Genomic DNA, 21330 nt, shown 5'->3' with positions numbered 1-21330 from the left:
TATACAATGGAATACTACATGGCAATGAGAAAGAATGAAATCTGGCCATGTGTAGGAACGTGGATGACACTTGAGGGTGTTATGCTGAGCGAAATAAGTCAGGCAGAGAAAGACAGATACCACATATTTTCAGTTATAAGTGGAACAGGAGAAATTTAACAGAGGACCGTGGGGGAGGCAAAGGGGAAAAAACAGTGGAGGAGAGGGAGGGAAGCAAAACATGAGAGACTCTCGAATGCTGAGAACAAACTGAGGACTCATGGGTGTGGGGGGAGAGGAGGGAGATGGGCATGGAGGAGGGCACTTTTTGGGATGAACACTGGGTGTTATATGGAAACCAACTTGACAATAATCTATAAAAGGAAAAAAAATACACCATCTCCTGAACTGTAAAAAAATAAAATAAAATAAAATAAATAAAATAAAATAAATATAAAGTTATTAAAGTAACAATGTAAAAAAAAAAAAAAGAGAAAGAAAAAGGCAGACAAGCCAGCAGACTTCCCTAAGGCCAAGCTGGAGAAAAAAAGGGATGCGGGATAACACCTGTTTACTGAAGACCACGGAGCACGAGAGGCGGAGTGAAGTTTCCTAAGAACTTGGAGCATTCCTCATTCCTGTCATCTTGGAGACACCTCAATCAGGAGAGTGTCATTGCAGGAATGAGTAAAGGGTCAAAGGGCACAATCTTCCCGTTGTAACATGATTAGTTCTGAGGACCTAACATACAGCATGGTGACCTCAGTTAACAACACCTGAAATAGTTGAAAGTTGCTCAGAGTGTGAATCGTCTAAGTTCGCACCACACACACACATACACAGTATTTCTGTGTGGTGATGGATGCATGGATTAACCTTAATAGGCTAATCGTTTTGCAATGCCTGCATATGTGAAATCATTACACTGCACCCCTTAAATTTACACAATGTTATATATCAATTATATCTCAGTAAAGCTGAGAAAAAAGGATGAAAATTCTTGGCCCTAAATTGGGATGCATTTAGTAAAAAGGGGATCTACTGTTTCTCTTCACGGGTCTTCCTTCCAGGTCAATAGCCTTCCCCTTAGCAATGCCCATGCTCTGCTGACTGGGGCCCCATGATGCTATGCGGTGACCATGAAGGAGTCTTGCTCCGCCCACCTGTGCCACCGACCCTGATATATTTCAGCAGCTGTATCCTCAATCCGGACTCATGCAACCCCGGCCCTATCTTTTCGACAGGGGAAGAGGGAGAATTTCACACAAACGAAGTATTTCTTGAGAGAGACCAACTATCTTTTATTTTAGGGCTATTAGTGTTTCTTGCTTACTACTATGCTTCATCTATTTTTACATTTCTTATTTAAACATAGCTTATTTTTTTAAAATTTATGTTCCAACTATAGTACTAAGCATTTTAAGTATGTCACTTAATCTAACAACCTTGTGAATTAAATACTATTATTACTCATACTTCACGGATAGGAAAATAAAGCTAAGAGATTTACAAGTCGCCCAAGGTCATTCACACCTCTGATAAGTGTCAGAGCTGTGATTCATGCCCTGTTCTAACTATAAAGTCTGAGTGTTTTAAAACTTTAAAATCCTGCCACATGTACAATTTGCCCAATAACACAGAAATATTATATCAGATTGATTCTCTGAAATATATAGGAAATAAACTATCACATTTTTGTTTTCACTATTAATATTATTTAGCATATGTGTGATTCAGAGAGCTTAAAGTAAAATCTCTCTAGGCCTGAAAATGAAGTCTTTGAAGAATACATTTAGGGAGCGGCGGATGGAGGTGGCAGCAGGCGGGACATTTTTTGTTTTTGTTATTCTTTAAAGTAGGAGTGATAGCCCCCCGGAACATCAGTCAGTCCTGAAAACAGGCCACACTGTGTGCTGATGGCTCAGTGCTCAGACAGGCCCTACCTACTTGGTCACCATTTTGAATATCAGCCTCGCTTTAAAATGTCTTTTATTCAGGAATAAACTTCAACTAATAAACTGACATGATGATCAAGAAACTGAACTTAGATTTTTTAAGACAAAAAGGCAAGATAAGACCCTCCATAAGACACACCCAATACTTACCCGTCAAAGCAATGGGCGGCAGTTAGGACCCACTGGTGTCCAATGATCGACCCTCCACACAGGTGGCTCTGGGCTGTGAGCTTCACTTGCAGGCTGACTTGCCAAGGCCACTCTCCCCAAGAAGAGTTGGTTCCTCCAACAATGCGTGTGTCTGTTTTTGTTGTGCAGACTGAAAAGAGCGTGTTAAAGTTAATGGTTGGAAGCAGAGGTGAATCAGAGTTCTCTTTAGCCAAGGGAAATGAAATACATAATCCTAATGTTTGAGGTTAGGCAAGCTATCAAAATAACACAGACAGCCCTTTACAGTTCCGTGAAAAAGTGAGGCTTACTCACCAGAACCGTCCCCACTTTTACACATCCGCAAAGAATACCCAGAGCTCACTCGCGTCTCATATGTAATCCTAGTTGGGGACCCATCCAAAGATAATCGTAAGGAACACTTGCACCTCGATAAAAGGATCCATATAAGGATTAGATCTTCACAGAGGAGGATAATTCATAAAATTGTCTTGTTGACTTTCTTCGAAAAAAAAAAAAAGGTTCACTAACTTCTTTCCTCGACAGTCTTCTGGGAGTAAAGAATAAGTAAAAAACTGACAGCGAATCATCTTAGTACAAGCTTCTTGGCAAACATTCACTCCTTCAACAAAGGTTACACTCAACTCTTCCCCTTCAAAATCAACCCCTGAGTAAATTTTGGAATGACAGGGCTCTGTGTGAATTAGAGACATAAGAAGATGTAAAATGAAAGCAATAAGCCACATTTACACAAGCTGTTGGCACGCTGAGGATTGTTTCGTTGCTATTACTTGTTAAAAGATCAAAACATTTCATCCATTTTATGTAGTATCATTACTGAATCACATTACCAGGCAAAGTTTGCTTGCAAGTTAAAAGGCTGTATCCAGATATGGTGTTTTCCTGAGGAGTAGGGGAACTTGGGGTCCCATTTTTGGAAGTCTTAAGAAAGCAAACATTCCTATTAAAAAAAAAAAAAAAAGCAAGAGACAGAGAAACAAAACTGTGTTAAAGGCAAACACCAAAAGCACTTTGTGTCTTGAAAAGCACTCTACAAATTGTATTCTTCTGAGAGACTCTATTCAAAGTAAAGCAGACCACAGGCCTCTAATAACTTAGAGATTAAATGTAAAAATCAAGCCACATCTCCCTCTGAAGAAAACCTAGAGGCGCAGATAACCTGAAAAGATGAGAATGGTAACGTTCCACCTTCTCATTAAAAAAGCAAAAGAAAAAAGAGCTCAGAACAAATTCTGGGGTTTTATGCTGCTCACACTATTGTCTAACTGTGTCTCTGTCCCTTAGCTCCTCCTTGTAGAGAAAGAAAACGCAGGTTCTCTGAGGGCAAAGAGGTCAAGCAGCATAAACAGGGCTCTGCTTTCAAAAACACGGGCATCAGAGACAACATTAAAGAAAGTGCCTCAAGTTTTTACTTCAAGCTAATAAGATAAAACACTAAGATCGTTAAGAAAGGTATCCGATCCTTTTTAAAATTATTGCTGCTGTTCCATGGATATAATGGTGATGTTTTAATAAGGGAAGGTAGGGAGGGGCGCCTGGATGCTCAGTTGGTTAAGTGTCTGACTTTTGTTTTCCGCGGGCTTTTTAAAAATGTTTACTTATTTCTGAGGCAGAGAGAGAGAAAGAAACAGAGTGCAAGCCAGGGAAGGACAGAGAGACAGGGAGACAGAGAATCTGAAGCAGGGTCCAGACTCTGAGCTGTCAGCACAGAGCCTGATGCGGGGCTTGCACCCACGAGCTGCAAGATCGTAACCTGAAGATCATAAGCGTCCAAGTTGGACCCTTAACCAACTAAGCCACCCTGGCATCCCTAAGTGTCTGACTTTTGGGTTTGGTTTTGAGTTGGTTTCGGCTCATGTTATGCTCTCACTGTGAGTTTGAACCCCGCATGGGACTCTGTGCTGCCAGTGGGGAGCCTGCTTGGGATTCTCCGTCTCCCTCTGTCTCTGCCCCCCCACCCCCAACTTGTTCCCACTGGCACGCTCTCTCCCTCTCTTTCTCAAAAATAAATAAACATTAAAAAAAAGAAGGTAGGTGGAAAAGCCAATTAAGTTCTTAACTAACCTGCACCTGGCAGAAAAGGACCTGCTGTGGCTTCGAGCGCTCCAAGCGAAATGAACAAAAGTTTTCCAAAATTCGAACTATCAAATTACGGAGATAACAGGACAGTAGCAAATGTTACACATTCTTACCTTTGCTGTTCCAGATGCCACGCCTTTGTGTGGAAAGTAAAGAAGAGGCAGTTAGGATGGTAGGTGCAAATGGTTTGACATACAAAAGCGTCCGGGGTAATGACTCTGGCAACGTCCACATCCGAAAATGCTAGATGCTGGAAAATGTTCCTGTGGCAGCCTGTGAATTCACAGAGGGAAGACCGTCCTGGAATGACACGAGGCTAAGGTGACTTGTACTTTGTCCTCATAACTAAGGAAATTATGACTATTGGTTACTCATAACACTAGACATCCTCAGGGGGAAAAAGCAGGTTAAAATACCCTCAGCCTTGTTTGCCATTTGGAGGAAGGAAAAATTGGTCGAAATCCGATAGAAGAGGGAGGGGGGATGGGCATGGAGGAGGACACTTGTGGGGATGAGCACTGAGTGTTATGTGGAAACTAATTTGACAATAAACTATTAAAAAAAAAAAAGAAATCCGATAGAAGATAGATTCCTCTGTCAGAGAAATAAAATAGCTCAACCTGTGTGTCCAGCTCCATGCCCACCCGTGCAAAGTAGTTAGGTTACTCAGCATATCCTTATATTCTCTTTATATTGCCTCGACCCTGAATTCCAGGCAGTAGGAGCATAAGGTTTTGTGGTGCATTTTCCTGAATATTACGAAAAAGAATTTAATAAAAAGAACGTAACAAAAATATCAGGTGACTAACAAAAAAATGCCATGTGCCCTTTGAAATTAGGAGAAAACCCACCTTCATTACCCTTAAATAATCTTATTTCTTTTTTTTAAATTATTTTTTAATGTTTATTCATTTTTGAGAGAGAGACAGAGCACAAGTCAGGGAGAGGCAGAGAGAGAGGGAGACACAGAATCCGAAGCAGGCTCCAGGCTCCAAGCTGTCAGCCCAGAGTCTGATGCGGGGCTCAAACCCATGAACTGCGAGATCATGACCTGAGCTAAAGTCCAGCGCTTAACCAGTTGAGTCACCCAGGTACCCCCATGTAATCTTATTTTTTAATTAGGTTTTTATTTATATTCATATTATTTACTAAGTTTGATAACATAAATTTTATTAAAATGATGGGGGCCTAAAGAATAATGATAGTATTTACAGGAAGGACAAAAGGAGTTGTATCAAGAGAAAGTACCTCCTATGACATAATACCTACATATGGGTAGTCTAGGAAATGAGGCCCCAACTACCTAAATCTTTTTTAAAACAACACAGACTCTGGAAGCTGAAAGAAAACTTGTGCCAACCGATGACTCTATCTGCTGAAGGACATCGTGACAAGTTGTTCAACTTTTCTTAGATATTTATAATGACAGGAGCTCACTTCCTCATGCCAAGGCCCAATTCTTTTAAAAAAATTTTTTTAAATATTTATTTATTTTTGAGAGACAAAGTGTGAGTGGGGGAAGGGCAGAGAGGAGAGGGAGACACACAATCTGAAGCAGGCTCTGGGCTCTGAGCTGTCAGCACAGAGCCCAATGCGGGGCTTGAACTCACAGACTGCGAGATCATGACCTGAGCTGAAGTTGGATGCTTAACCACCTGAGCCTCCCCAGGTGCCCTGACAAGGCCTAATTCTTTTCTGGACCATTCTAGGTGTTAGGATTTTTTTTTTTTCTTACTTCTTCATGGTAGCACATACCTAGATCTGCCTAATGGAGCCACACACATCAGTCTCATCCCTTCTCCAAAGACAGCCCTTTATAAACAAAAAATTAAAATAGTCATCCTGACTCTCTTTCAGGTTCAATACCTTTAACCTGTCCCGTTAGCCATTTCTTGTTTTCCAATACTTCAGATTTCTTATGGTCCCGGTACCCACTTTTAAAGTGCTCTGGGCATCCATCGCTGCAGAGGAAATTGCAACACAGAACCGAATACAATTTCAGTCCCTATCTGACCCGACCAGATGATAAAAAGCCAGGGTCTATCTTGCTTGGAAGACCATTTCCTTTTTTAGAGCTACTTTTTTTCGTATTTCATTTGTTTTATCAAAAGCACTACAGGATGGTTGTGGGAGTGGCAGAGGAAGGACCCGGAAAATCCTCTCTTCCATAGAAGCAATGGAAGCACGGGGAAAAGTGTCAAATGCAGTGTTTTTAGAACTCTATAAATTAATCAAATTATGGCTGTCCCAGGAGCACTTTATTCAAGAAGAACAGTAAGTTTGGGGGCCCTCAGGTGGCTCAGTCGGTTCAGCATCTGACTCTTGATTTCGGATCATGTCATGATCTCATGGCTCCATGAGATCTAACCTCAAGTCAGGCTCTGTACTGACCGTGCAGAGACTGCTTGGGATTCTCTCCTGTTCTCTCTCTTCTCTCTGCCCCTCCCTGAAAATACATAATAAATAAACATTAAAAAAAACAAAAAGGATAGTCACGTAGGGCTTTTTGCTGACAGCTCAGGGCCTGGAGGCTGCTTCAGATTCTGTCTCACTCTGTGTTCCTCCCCAGGCGGTACTCTGTTTCTCTCTCTCTCTCTCTCTCTCTCAAAAATAAATAATTTTTTTTTAAATTTAAAAAAAGGGGCACCTGGGTGGCTGAGTTGGATAAGCATCCAACTTTGACTCAGGTCATGATCTTGTGGTTCGTGAGTTCAAGACCAGCATCGGGCTTTTTGCTGACAGCTCAGAGCCTGGAGCCTGCTTTGGATTCTGTGTTTCCCTCTCTCTTTGTTCCTCCTCTGCTCGCTCACTCTTTCTGTCTCTCAAAAATACATAGAGATTTTTTAAAAATTAAAAAAAAAGAAGAGTGGGTTTTGTGAGGTTTCCATGTGCCCTGCTGCTGTTCTCCCCTCCCCAGTTTCATGGAAGCCTTGATACGAGCCTCACGATCATGCTGAAAGGAGACCAGCAGTGTGGCGTTCCTGGAGGGGACCGGAGGCGGCTGGGGCTGCTCCCATGCCCAGCTTCACCCCCAGTTAAATGCCATTACTTCACTCGTCGGGAAATTCCTGGGGAAATCCTACTCACAAGGACTGAGTTCATTTTACACGGTTGAGAGCTTCTTCAGTGTTAACAGCCTTTTCCTTGCAAGTGTTTGTCTAGAACAAACAAACAAATGGGCAATTGTGTAACATTGCTGCTCCCTGGGGCAGCAATAGCCAGAGCGAACAACGGGCTGATAAACATCTTAAAAGGAAAACCAGAGGAAAGAGGGAGGTGGTGAAAATCTTGGACACATTCCTGGGAATCTAGAAGCCAGGTGCAAGTACAGGGCTGTGTGGCATGACCAGGGCTGTGCTCGTGGCCCCGAAAGATTTGAGAAGGTCTTAGGCTCTCAGGCTGGCCGACGTTTTGCCCTGGGTCAGCAGAAAGAGAAGGCCAAGGCAGGGTTGTGAAATGCCTGTCTCAACACTGAAAACATGCTCCAACACTCACAGAAAGCGCTGTGAGAACTTATGGATTGCAGGCATGTAAGGAAATCCTTGTCCAATCATTAGTTAACTATTAAGAAAACCAAGCAGAAACATCAGTAGTCATATACTCCAAAGAATAAATACTTTACAGTGTCAGTTCAGAAAAGCCACCAAACAAATAGCAGTAACAACAAAAAGGGGAAGTAGAGGAAGGAGGGAATCTGATTTCCAGGGTGACCATATGCTATTATTTAAAAGGTTTTGGGAGTGGCTCGGTTGGTTAAGCCCCCAACTTCGGCTCAGGTCGTGATCTCATGGTTCATGAGTTCGAACCCCGCATTGGGCTCTGTGCTGATAGCTCGGAGCCTGGAGCCTGCTTTGAATTCTGTGTCTCTCTCTGCCCTTCCCCTGCTTGTGCTCTGTTTCTCTCTCTCTTAAAAATAAATAAATATTAAAAAAATAAAAAACAAATAAACGGTCTCAATTTTTTTACAAGGAAATTACAAGCCATGCAAAGACAAGAAAGAATGGCCCATACACAGAAGAAAAAAGGCAGTTAATACAAACCTTTGCTGAGGAAGTGCAAACTTCCTTTTTTATTATGCAAAGACTGCAAGCTGGCTATTTTAAATATGGTCAAAGAACTAAAGGAAGCCATGTTTAAAACACTGAAGAAAAATATGAAAATATGTCTTGTCAAATAAAGGATATCAATAAAGAGAAAGATACTATATTTTTAAAAAAGAACCAAATATGAATGTTAAATTAAATAATCAGTAAATTTGAACTGGAAATCTGGTACACAGCATGGAGGGGGTTTGCCTGAGGGAAAAGGAAACAGACTGGAAAACAGATGCGGGGTTGCCAAGTTCTTGATCTCCTGCAGAGGGGACCTAGCCCAGCACCTGACGCAGAGCCTGGCGTCTGGATGGATACTGGGTAGTATTGGCCATTGGTGATTTGGTCTCAACAACATCTTTTTTTTTTTTTTTTTTTTTAAATTTTTTTAAATGTTTTATTTATTTCTAGGAGAGAGAGAGAGACAGTGTGAGCAGGGGAGGGTCAGAGAGAGAGGGAGTCACAGACTCTGAAACAGGCTCCAGGCTCCGAGCTGGCAGTCAGCACAGAGCCCGACGCGGGGCTCGAACCCACGAACCGCGAGATCATGACCTAAGCGAAAGTCTGACGCTTAACCGACTAAGCCACCCAGGCGCCCCAACAACATCTTATTTTTAACACGCTGATATACTAAATATGGTGGAAGCTCGTGACAATTTTCTGGATAATTCCATCAAAATTATCTAAAAGTCTGAAACTACAGCACCTTACCAATTCATTACAGTTGAGTGGGTTTCCCTAGACAGTGGGCACTGCCGAGAAATGACCTTCTCGTTTTCCCCACAATGAACTGTACTCGTCGTCTATTGCTGCTATAACCACTAATCACAAGCCCAATGGCTTCAAACAACACAAATTTATTATCTCACAGCTCTGGAAATCAGAAGGCTGAAATGAGTCTCACTGTGATAAAGTCAAGATGTCGGCAGGGCTTTGTTCCTTCTGGAAGCTCTATAGGAGGACCTGTTTCCTTGCCTTTTCCAGCTTCTAGAGGTCACCTTCTTTCCTAGGCTTGTGGATCCTTTCTCCATCTTGAAAGTCAGAGGTGAAACATCTTCAAATCTCTCTCTTTCTCTCTCTGATGGTTCTGTCTTCCTTTTTCTCTTGTAAGGACTCTCATGACTACATTGAGCCCACCCACATAATGTAGAATAATATCCCATCTCAAAATCCTTAGCTTAATCACATCTACAACCCCCCTTTTGCCATGTGAGGTAACATATTCATGTGTTCCAGGAAATAAGTGTGGACATCTTTGGGAGACTCTAAGTCTGCCTACTATAATACATAGTGAAATAGTAGCCATACACTAGTGAGTTCGAGCCCCACTTGGGGCTCTGTGCTAACTGTTCAGAGCTGTTAGGAGCCTGCTTAGGATTCTGTGTCTCCCTCTCTCTCTGCTCCTCCCCCTCTCACGCTGTCTCTCTCTGTCTCTCAAAAATAAACATTAGAAAAATTTTGTAAAAAAGAAATAGTAGCCATACAATTACCAATTTCTGAGAGTGCACAGGGCTTCAGTGAGAATCCAGATGCCACGTTAGCCAGGACCTTTATACTGGTGGGGGTTCCTCCCGTACTGTGCTTTAAAAGGCAGGTGTTCCTGAATGTGAAGAAGAGAGGTTACTTCTCCCCCCACACTGCAAGATGCATGCAGAAGTCCATTTTGCATTGAAATTATCCATGGTTGGTTGGAAATGAAGCAATCAGAACAATGACTTTGAAAATGAGTGGGTCAGGGGTTTGTGTTCTTAATCAGAGACATCATTCTGCTCTGCCCAGGGAAGGCTGGGGTGAGAATGGTGTGGGAGACATTATTCAACCAAACCCTCATTCCCCAAGTGATGGAAATTAGTCTCCTTAGAAAAACTGACAACAAAACTGAGTAAATAAATAATCAGTGGTTAGGTCTAAAAGCCCTGTTTGGCTTTCCATTGTGGAAAAAAAAAAAGTTATGACGTGTACAGTTAAATCTCAAAGGCACCGTCAGAAAGGACAAAGGCTATGAATTTTACTCACCGGTGCTCCGCATTGTAAAATGTGCGAGTGGCATATGTGAAAAACTGGCAGTGAATGCTATTGGTGCACTTTTTTTGGCATTCTTCCGCACTTTGAACCTTAGAGACATTAAAATTGACTCCTCTCATATCAATGCCTTTATGAATGTCTCGGATGCAAGCTGTACAAAAAAGATGCACAGGGCAAATTCAGTCAGTTTCCTTCTAGAAGTACATCATCAGTTAGGCAAGGTAGTTTTGAAGGATAATAATCTGTTTTTCTTAGGGGATTTAATTTTTTTGTTACTAGATGATCAAACTCTGCTTGAAATAAACAGATTCCAATATGCTTTAGAGCACTACCATGGAGAAGGCGTTACTTTGCTTCCCAACCTGTAAGGTACGTGCAGCAAAACGGGTAATAGTTCACCCTGAAATTAACAATGAGCACTGGACGACAAACTAAGGCAACAATAAGGAGGGCCCTGGGGACTGTTCTAGGGATTCGCATTCTTATACTAACTGCTGTGCCTTTGATTTTTTGCACTGAATGAAGAAGCTTCTCTCTTTGCTTATTTCTTGGCTTCAACTACTCCTGCCTGATGGCGAATTTCATCTGTAAACCCTGCAGTTGACATCCACGTGTCAAATCGTTACCATAAAAGGTGAGCAGTTCTTGCATATTCATGATGAAATCATTTGTATTCTTGCTTTAAAATTTTGCTAAATTTTCACATAAGCATCCTTTCAGTTGAAATCTATCTTATATACAAAAAATATAGATAATTCTTTTAATAGACAGTGAACCAAATTTATGATTTAGGCTTTTTAAATTTATTTTTTTATAAAACATTTTTCTTAATAATTACTTATATTTGAGAGAGAAACAGACAGAGCACAAGCAGGGGAGGGGCAGAGAGATAGGGAGACGCAGAATCTGAAGTAGGCTTCAGGCTCTAAGCTGTCAGCACAAAGCCCAATATAAGGCTCGAACTCATAGACCACTAGATCATGACCTGAGCTGAAGTCAGCCACTCAATTGACTGAGCCACCCACATACCCCAAGGCTTCTTTTTTAAGCATCCAAATTTATTAGTTAGGTCCTTGATAAAGAAACCAGCAATATAAACCATAATGTATTTGATGTAATATTCCATTCCTAAGGGGTATGGTAAAAAAAGTCATAAAGCTAGATTTAATGGTGGGAATGACAGAAAATGTACAAACTAGTAGGAAAACAATATATTGAGGAGGGTGGGGCAGTGGATAACTCACAATGATTCACACATACAGGAATCTGTAGATTCTAGAAATGAAGTCTCTTTCCCATTTCCAGTTTCCAGAAACTCACTGAGTTGAGATGGGATAATTGGAAACTAAAACTTTTCTTTATGATCAGTTGAAAGCTATAAGTCTACCTATAACCGTTTTACACAAAAATTGGTCCTGAGCTTAGGGACTTTATATCCTTGGGAGCAATTATTCACTTTAATTTGAGATACTCGGGGAGAGTTAGAAAGGAACATAAAATCAAGTTCTGTAAGACTAAGTTTGGGAAAAAATTAACAATGACTAAAAAGTATGGAGAAAAGCAAAATATCGTTCTTTAAATTTTATTATGATAACATAATGAAAAATAATGCTTAATTAAAAATTTATACTACGTTGTTTGAGGACATAAATTTGATCTTATGAAATGGGACATGTACTCATCCTCAGGTATGTAAACTACATATTGGCTAAGTCAGATCCCCATGTTTATAACGAAGGACCAGATACTATACAAACTGCAGGCACAAAGCATACGCATGAGTATTGAGGGAGTGGTTCATGGTTAATGGGGGAAGGAAGGATTCAAAAAAACTTTAGGGGCACCTGGGTGGTTCCATCAGTTAAGTGTTCGACTTCAGCTCAGGTCATGATCTTACAGTTCGTGGGTTTGAGCCCCGCATTGGGCTCTGTGCTGACAGCTCAGACCCGGGAGCCTGCTTCAGATGCTGTGTCTCCCTCTTTCTCTGCCCCTCCCCTACTCACACTTTGTCTCTTGCTCTCTCAAAAATGAATAAACACTAAAAAAATGTTTTTAAACCTTTAAAATGCCTGAAATTTGGGACTACAAAATTAACTGTAAACAGTAAAGGTAAAACGGCAGTGATGTATAGTCACAATGTGGGCATCTGAAGGTTCTGCCAGCCCAATGATTGTGAGATTCTTTTCTGTACTTTTCACTTTCAGATCAGTGGTGTCAGGGAAATGGTTCATTTGCCTTAAATTGGGACAGTGTTGGAAATTGTTTCATAAGGCATTAGTAGCAATAAGTGTTAGAATTTAAATTTCCTGGCCTTATTTTTTAGAAGAAATATTATTCTTTTTTTAAAGTTTTTTGAGAAAGAGAGAGCCCACATACATGAGAAAGTGGGAGGGGTGGGGGGGGGAGAGAGAGAGAGAGAAAGAGAGAGAGAGAGAGAGAATCCTTAGCACGCTCCACACCATCAACATGGAGCCCGATGTGGGGCTTGAACACACAGACCACAAGTTCATGACCTGAGCAGAAATCAAGAGTCCGATGCTTAACCAACTAAACCACTCAGGTGCCCTGGAGGTATTATTATTGGCGAGACGTACAGAGCCCAGGCCTTCAGTTTGGGGGCTTCATGGGGTTTCTTAACTGCTGCATTATTGACATTTGGGACCAGAAAATCTTTGTCATAGGGACTTCCCTCTGCCTTGTGGAATGTTTAGCAGCATCTCTGACCTCTACCTACTTGATGCCAGTAGCATCCCCGCATGTTGTGACGAATGTCCCATGGATGAAGGACAAAGTCACCCGTGGTGGAGAACTACTGAGAACCAATGGCGTACAAATTATCTCAAGTAAAGCAGGAAAAGAGACATTTTCCATCTTCTCTTTAAGAGTCTTATCTGCACTTGGGGGTAGAGGAAGGGGCTGCTGTCTGAATGTGCACCCACTGTCTGCAAATCTTACACTGTAGGCCTAATCTCATGAATAAGAGAGCCTTCTGAAGCATGTAACTAACAGCAAGAGGGAGGACACATCCACAATAGTGCCTCACGCCTGGTAGCTTTCTGAGTGCTCCCTTCCAAAAGTCCAAGGCAGTACAGAGATTGAGCAGAAGCTATTTTAAGGCAAACCCATTACTCATTCAAACTTAGCTAAGGAATCAACAGCTTACCACTTATTTGATGGCCACATTGCTTTAAGGAGTGTCCAGAAATCGCACTTGCCCGTGACATTTTTGGCAGAGTTCCTGTAATACTGTCTTTCAGGAAGCAACCAAATCTGTTTTTAAAAGTACCGTCAATTAGAGAGTAGAATAATAAACACACATCGAGGAGATGTCTAACATTTTCTATACACTAATAAAATACGGCCAGGAATAAGGCAAAAATCAGAGCTTCCTTGATGGTTTCTAGAAAGAACATTCTTAGAGACAATTGCATAAAATTTAACAGTCTTTGTAATTCCTAACCTCAGCATTATTTCTCTTTTTTAAAAAGAAAACATTTTTAATTACAGAAACTCATTTTCCCATGTTTCTTTTTTTTTAATTTTGACATTCTTTATTGTATTTAGAGAATTTAATTGATACTGTTTTACCAAACACTGACATCATATATCATCTCATTTACCTAAAAGAGCTGACTTTTTTTTTTTTTACAAATAGTTTATTGTCTAANCTGATATGTCGTTTGCAACTATCTTTTCCCATTCCGTTGGTTGCCTATTAGTTTTCTGGGTTGTTTCCTTTGCTGTGCAGAAGCTTCATTTTCCCATGTTTCTAAACTTTTGGGAGATTATGTTCTCACCTGGTGATTGTTTTAAGTCAAGAAATTAAGTCAGTCATGAGAGTTGAATCTATAGAGGGTGTTCATCTTGCTTATGAACCCCTTATAGTTCACACTAACGGAGTACTTCTTTCTGTCTTTGATGTCAATCTTACTGGTAACCTTTCACAAGGATTCTAGAACCTAACTCAACTTTTTATTTAAAAAGCGGATGCCAGAACTCCCCTATGACCCAGCAATAGCACTGCTAGGAATTTACCCAAGGGATACAGAAATGCTGACGCATAGGAGCACATGTACCCCAATGTTCATAGCAGCACTCTCCACAATAGCTAAAACATGGAAAGAGCCTAAGTGTCCATCAACAGATGAATGGATCAAGAAGATGTGGTTTATCTATACCATGGAATACTACATGGCAATGAGAAACAATGAAATCTGGCCAGGTGTAGCAACATGGATGGACCTTGAGGGCGTTATGCTGAGCGAAATAAGTCAGGCAGAGAAGGACACATATCATATGTTTGCACGTATAGGAGGATTAGGAGGAACTTGACGGAGGAACAAGGGGGAGAAGAAGGGCAGAAATGGTGGGGGAAAGGGAGAGAGGCAAACCATGAGAGACTCTTGAATGCTGACAAAAACTGAGGACTGATGGATGTGGGGGGGGAGGGGGGATGGGCATGGAGGAGGACACTTGTGGGGATGAGCACTGGGTGTTATGTGGAAACTAATTTGACAATAAACTATTAAAAAAAAAAAGCGGATGCCTCTCACATACAGTCTGGGTTTTCTGTACACGTTTAACATGTAGAATCAGGGAATGATTATCTAGTTTCTAGATTTGAAATTCAAATGGAGTTAAGATAAAAGAAAAGACTATGGAAATGGAACAACTCAGAAAAGTTCATTCTGTATTTTGGTCAAAATGAAAGAAAATGATGATGAAACCATGGCTGTACGCAGTGAACTTTATGACCAAGTAAGATTTTTAGTGACTACTTTTCCAGTGCTTACTTTTCCAAAATGACAGTTAGTAATATATATTTGCAGGTATGTACATGTCCCTTCCCCAACACACATACTATATGTACCACAGGTGCCCAAACTCATTCACCACGGGCCCCTTCAGACCACACCCTTCCCGAGCTCACAAGCTCTGGATCTAACTCAACTTTATTCTCAACAAAATGTTTGCCTTCTGTTAGATTTTCTTAGGACTGTATTATCCACCAGTACTATTACGAGTTAGACAATAAGACTGTTTCCTTGTTCAGGTGGAATATTCACCTGTTTTTAGACCCTTCCTTGAGACGATTGCTTAACCCAGTGGTTTTCAAGCATTTTCCTTGAGGCCTTGGGTAGACACTGCCTAGTTTCTACTACTTCCGGTGAAAGCAGCAATTGTTCTAACATATGTATTTCCAGCCCCAAGGCACTCTGGTCTAGCAGGCTGAACGGTTTGGGTCTAAGGCTGTGGCCTAAGACTCTGCTAATGTAAGAACCACTCCAGATGATTCCAACAAAGCTGGCCCTCAGACCCCATTAGAGAAACATAACCCTGTTGAGATGGCAACACCTTTTTGCACACCCCTGCTTCTAGTTTGAAAAATGGATGGCTTTTACCATTTTTTCTGTGTCATTGGTGGAAATACCAAAACGAAATACCAGCTTTTACCTTTTGTCTGTGTCATTGGTGGAACTTTCAGGAAGGAAGCTGAAGAGCAAACACCTAGGATGGAACGTGCACATCATCCGACAGTGCTCGGCATTGGGGGTGTACATGGCGGTTAGGTCCCCACCTTTGAAGAAGGTATTTGTATATAGTTGAGTCAGGCATCCTGTGATATAATCATCAGAAAGAGACATTAATTCGGAATGAATGCAAATAATTATTTTGATAGAAACACATCTGTGCTGTGAACCTTACTTCCTCCACTAAACATTCAAAGAGCTTTACAACAGGACTTTAAGTAGAGAGGTGGAATGGGACATATTAAGGTGACTGCTTGAATAAGGTGTCATGGTATATAGAGTCATTCAATGGGGATTTCTATGTCAAAAGCTTGGGTGATTTTTATCAAATCAAACAATTTGCACATAAATTATCTCCAAGGAAGTACAATGCTAGCTTGGTTTCTCCCTGTTGCCTAACATGCTATGAAAATACCATGCCTTAGAAATAGCAGACTTCCAGTTATGGAAGGAATAATTCATGGGAATAAAAGGCACAGCATAGAGTGTACAGTCACTGGTATTGTAATAGCGTTTTACGTATGGTGACAGACGGTAGCTACACTGCTGGTGAGGACAGCATAACTACAGAGAAGCTGAATCACTATGCTGTGCATCTGAAACTAATGTAACGTTATGTGTCAAGTATAATCAAATACAAAAGTTAAAAAAAAAAACCACAACAATGTATGATCTCTTTTTCAAAACCCTCTCATAACAAACGTTCCTCACAACAGCTCTGTAAGGCAAGTTAGGGACAGACTTCGTTATATGCCTATGACTTTTTTTTTTTTTCTAAAGTAACTGAGTCTCAGAACGGTACAGACTTGCCCAAGATTCACATAGCTAATGAACGTCCTGGAAGGGAAACCTAGCTCTTCTCACTGCCGACCCTGTTCCTTTTCCCAGCGTGCAATGTTAAATGTTGTTCCCCATCTCAGGTTAAGCAAACTACGAGTTATTGGGTAGTTATTGGGATCATACAGAGGACACATTTATTTGCTTGGTTTCTACAAGCAAATGCAAATGCATGCGTATGCTAAATTGAAAATCCATTTTGAACTATTTGCTGTTTGGAATTGCTTGCAGTTCTGAAGGACCCTGCATCTCACATATCATCAGAGTATTAAGTGTTTACCTTTACTGATCTACTGTTTCATATATTAAAAGTAAACCTTTAATGTATGAATTTGGGTTTACCTTGAAAGACCCACTTTATTTTATAAATGTTTATTTTTGAGAGAAAGGGAAAACAGAGACAGAGCATGAATGGGGGAGGGGCAGAGAGAGAGGGAGACAGAATCCAAAGCAGGCTCCAGGCTCTGAGCTGTCAGCACAGAGCCTGATGCGGGGCTCAAATTCACGGATCATGAAATCATGACCTGAGCCAAAGTCGTAAGCTTAACCAACTGAGCCACCCAGGNCTCTTTTTTAGTGTTTATTTATTTCTGATGAAAGAAAGACCCACTTTAAAGTCAGCTTACTAAGCTTTTGCAGCTCAGATAGCACAGTTGTTGCCAGTCAACAGTCCGCTAAGCACAAGACATTCCAATGATAACTTTGTCCATCCTCTGGGACATCCGTTTCCGTATTGCCCTTCAGGGAATGGGCGGCTTAGACACACTGAAGATTAAAACATACTCTACATTATCTCAACCCTCTGGGGATTCTGGTCCTGGGCTCCGTTATGATGATCTAAGCCAGCAAGACCGCTTCTGGCTTCTCCTCCTCTCAGAGGTGTGGCTAAGATGACTAACCCTTGGGTAAGGTTTATATTTAGAAAAAGCAGACATCTCTTCAGGTGGAAGCTTATGGGAACACAAGTTGCCAACTGTACAGGCCTAGATTTCATATACACACAAAACACTGAGTAGCTGCTCCAGTGACAACGTTACCTGCAAAGTGACCTGTGTTTTAGACATCTGGTGCATTTGGCTGAGCCGCAGTTACCAAGCGGTCTTCTTCCCCCATCCCGGGGTACAAACATGAGTACAAGCAGTGGCCCGTGCTAGCCTGAGGGTTCCCATTCCGCCACAGGCCTCGCTTAACGGAAAGGTGCAATTGGTTTGAAACAAAACAACACTGGAGCGGCCTGGGAGAAAAGTTCTAACAGGTGTTCTTGCTTATCCTCAAACATTGGCAAAGATGATGATGGTGATGATAATGATGGTAGACTTGTTTGTCCTGCGTTTTAGAGTTTTAAAGCAGTTACCTAAGTTATCCCATAACACAAAATATGTCACACTGTCTTCTGTGTCCATGGATTTTGGGCAGGTTATTTGGTCTTGTTAAAAAAAAAAAATGCATCATCAACAAGAAGAAAAATACCCTACTTTTTAAAAATTGGGCAGAGGAAATGAGAAGGTAATTTACAAAATAAATGTAAGCAAATAGTATATGAGAAATGTACAAATCATAAATATAGGCAAGTTAAAACAACTGATGCCATTTTACTCACCAGATTAACAAGAATTTTTAATTGTCTAAGTTCCCAGTGCTGATGTGCTGATTTTGGCTGCCAGCGATAAAAGTCCTAGTTCAGTGTGACTTAGTATAAATTAAATGTTTTGGTTCAGAAGCCGAGTCCATGGCAGATTTGGCTTCAGGAATAACCGGACAGCGTACTTGGCTGATCCGATCCCATCAAGATACAATTCGTTTTCATACATTTGCTCTGTTCCGTGGTGCTGCTGTTGTTCTTAAGCTCCACATAGTGACAAGGTGGTGCCAGAAGCTCAGGCCTTTGTATTCTCCAATAGTTTAAGTCCAGTTGGAAATAATAATAAGAGGAAGACTCTTATTTCTAGAACTGTAAGCAAAGGTCTTATTCTAGGGCTTTGACTCTCATGAGGTCACAGAAGCCAGCAGGGATGTGTATCCCTACTTTCTGGTCCAGGCCTGCCTGGGTCACAAGTACATAGACACAAACTTGGAGGCAGCAGTTTCCCAGAAACACATTAGGATACTGTTTCCAGAAAGGTGAATATATGTTCAGCCACAAAACAATGGGTCACTCCTGGAGTTGACCTAACTGGGGTATATGATTACTCTTATCTGCTGGTGGAGAGGGTTAACCGGAGAGTCATTCTTGTGAAAGAGAATTCCACTATGTATATCACACAGCCTTCCAAAATATTCATACCCTTGTATCTAACATTTTTTATTTCCAAAATTCTATTCTACAGAAATAACTGAAGGTGTATAAGAATGTGCATACAAACATACCATGAATAGGGAAGACTACTAAGCACCAAAAAATGTCATATATACAAAAAGATAGCTATAAATGGGAAAGGTGAATTATAAAAAAGTATAATTAATAACATCTTGGCTAAATGTGTAAATAGACCTGTGTGGAAAAATACCCGAAAGACTAAAAAAGATTTTTAACAGTAGTCATTTCTGTATTGTAGGACTTCAGACAATGAGTGGTTCCTCATTTGCTGCTTACCTGAACCTCTGATTTTCTTAGAATGATCATTTTTTTGCCAAAATGATAAAATTGAAGTGGCCATGGTCCATAGCATCTCTGGCTTCTACTCCTCAGTATTCAGTGGATTTGTAAATGGTAATGATCATGACTAAGAGCAATTAGACATGGGAATGGATTTCCATTGGTGGGGGTGGGGGGGTCAGCTTCTTCCTGAAGAAATTTCATCTCTTTATAAATGTAACCCTTACCCAAGAGGTATTTATCTTAGCCATACATCTGGTGGGGGCGGGGGGGAGAGTAAATAATCAGTGAGGTGTGGTCTTTTTAGTCAAGAATCTATCCATAAAGGTGGCTCAGAGAAAATGCCATTCTATAACGATTAATGGCAAACACTGTCCAAATCATCTTTATTCCGTGAAAACTTAATGGAATGGATAGAAAGAGAAGTAAATTCAAAATCTGGTATTGAAACCGGAACGACTCAAAGGGATGAGTTACTAACTTAAACCAAATGCTTTCATTTCTGAAGTAGTTTCCTAGTGGCCTAAAAGAGTAAAAATATGCACCAGGTACTTATTACAATACTTAGGTTGGACCCAGACACTATAAAAGTTCTACACTGAATATTCAGGTAAAGCTGATTTTTAAACTATGTTGATAATAAGAATAGAGTGGTTAAGTCCTGCTTTGTAGAGAGTCATTTACAAACAGAAGTTTCTGTTAACACATGCCCGCAGACGTTCTCACTTCTGGGCTCCCCATCCCACGTGTATCCAGGGCAATACATCTGAGAAGCAGCCGTTGCCTCTGAATATTAAAAGGATTTACGTCCTGACTTTCGGGGTCTGCCTCCTTCCTGAAGCCATATGCTCAGTGGCTTTCTCTGGGGCTGACCTGTCTTTTTAACTACTCCTCTCCCACACACGACCTTAGGTCTTAAAGATGATCCACTCACCACAGGAAACGGTAGCAAACAAGCAAGTGAAATAAGCCGCTTGCCTGAATGAAATCATCCTAAAAGAGAAAGCAACACATGCATAATCCTACTGGTCACAGATCATAGTTAACACAAAGCCTAATTTACGGCGGCGTAGATTTTCTTCTAAATGTCTGCATTGCAAATCTAAGCACTTAATGACTAGTACAGGGAACAAGAGCTTTCTGTATATTTAATGCGGAAGACTTGGCACAATACTCCATAGAGACCTCTAGACTACAACTGTGTTTGTCCCTCATTTGTCACCTCTGTGGTTGACAATTATGGAAAGGGAGCTGGTAGAGGGGAGTTAAACAGTGGGGAAACCTCGTGATTTGAGCAAAAAGAAAATTATTGTAAATAATGGCAATAATGTCGGTCCAGATTCCCTATGTAAAGAAAAGCACTCAACATCTTCAAGGTCGTTTAAAATTTTAAAGCCGTCAATATTCTCTTTGCTTTTAAAATGTCTTGACACTCAAAGATTTCATATATGTGAACATCAGTTCCTTCTACATTCTCTAAATACACCAGAAATTAGAACATATACTGATAGCTTCTTCTCAAAGTAGAACTATGCTTATACGCTTAATTAAAACACACACACACACACACATACATAATTTGGAAGCAATCAGAATAATAGAAATTCTCTACCTGAAAGCAAAATTGCTTCCGTGGATCTGGAGCTGAGGGTGTCTCTCGGCACTTAAAAATGGACGGTCCTCAAGGCTTCCTAAATGGGGCACTGCAGGCAGTATTTGCTTGGCTCCAATATTGACTTTGGTTTGTGGCCAACAGTCCCAACTTTTTGTCCTGTCAACATATTCTATGAATGTCTAATTCCTGTGTTCAGCTATTTAATATATTAACTGTTTCATGTTAGGGCCACCCTATGCATGCGAAGGTTTCCATTTTCAGAAATGTTCACAACATCCCCAGTTATTTGGAGTCATGCAGCTTAAATCTCATCTAACTGAACTTTTTCCATCACAATTACCTAGATGACAACTGGCTAAAGGCTGGGTATGGATAACTTCTTCTGGGAGGATCTTTTGACAAATGCTCTCCATGCTTTTCCATACTCTAGTCA

General features: G+C 40.9%; 1 protein-coding gene across 3 annotated transcripts in view; it reads right to left on the bottom strand.

Moving 5' to 3' along the window:
* Positions 1-20274, bottom strand: part of KLKB1 (kallikrein B1) — a 30626-nt gene extending 10352 nt beyond the window's left edge. For 2 of the 3 annotated variants that reach the window (XM_077762582.1, XM_077762591.1), the window contains exons 1-10: positions 20217-20274; positions 15773-15935; positions 13482-13588; positions 10310-10469; positions 9784-9893; positions 4316-4475; positions 2954-3063; positions 2634-2796; positions 2418-2530; positions 2085-2253 (exon numbers count right to left, since the gene is read on the bottom strand). In XM_077762582.1, the coding sequence (XP_077618708.1) occupies positions 2085-2253; positions 2418-2530; positions 2634-2796; positions 2954-3063; positions 4316-4475; positions 9784-9893; positions 10310-10469; positions 13482-13588; positions 15773-15935; positions 20217-20274 (1313 nt within the window). Of the gene's footprint in view, positions 1-2084; positions 2254-2417; positions 2531-2633; positions 2802-2952; positions 3064-4315; positions 4476-9783; positions 9894-10309; positions 10470-13481; positions 13589-15772; positions 15936-20216 lie in introns of all 3 variants that reach the window. The other variant, XM_077762574.1, reaches the window with a different exon arrangement.
* Positions 20275-21330: the final 1056 nt, after the last annotated feature.

The sequence above is a fragment of the Crocuta crocuta genome, unplaced genomic scaffold (assembly GCF_008692635.1).
Source record: "Crocuta crocuta isolate KB4526 unplaced genomic scaffold, BGI_CrCroc_1.0 scaffold90, whole genome shotgun sequence".
Taxonomy (NCBI): domain Eukaryota; kingdom Metazoa; phylum Chordata; class Mammalia; order Carnivora; family Hyaenidae; genus Crocuta; species Crocuta crocuta.
Note: the sequence above shows the minus strand (reverse complement) of the source record. Positions and strands in the feature narration are given on the sequence as shown.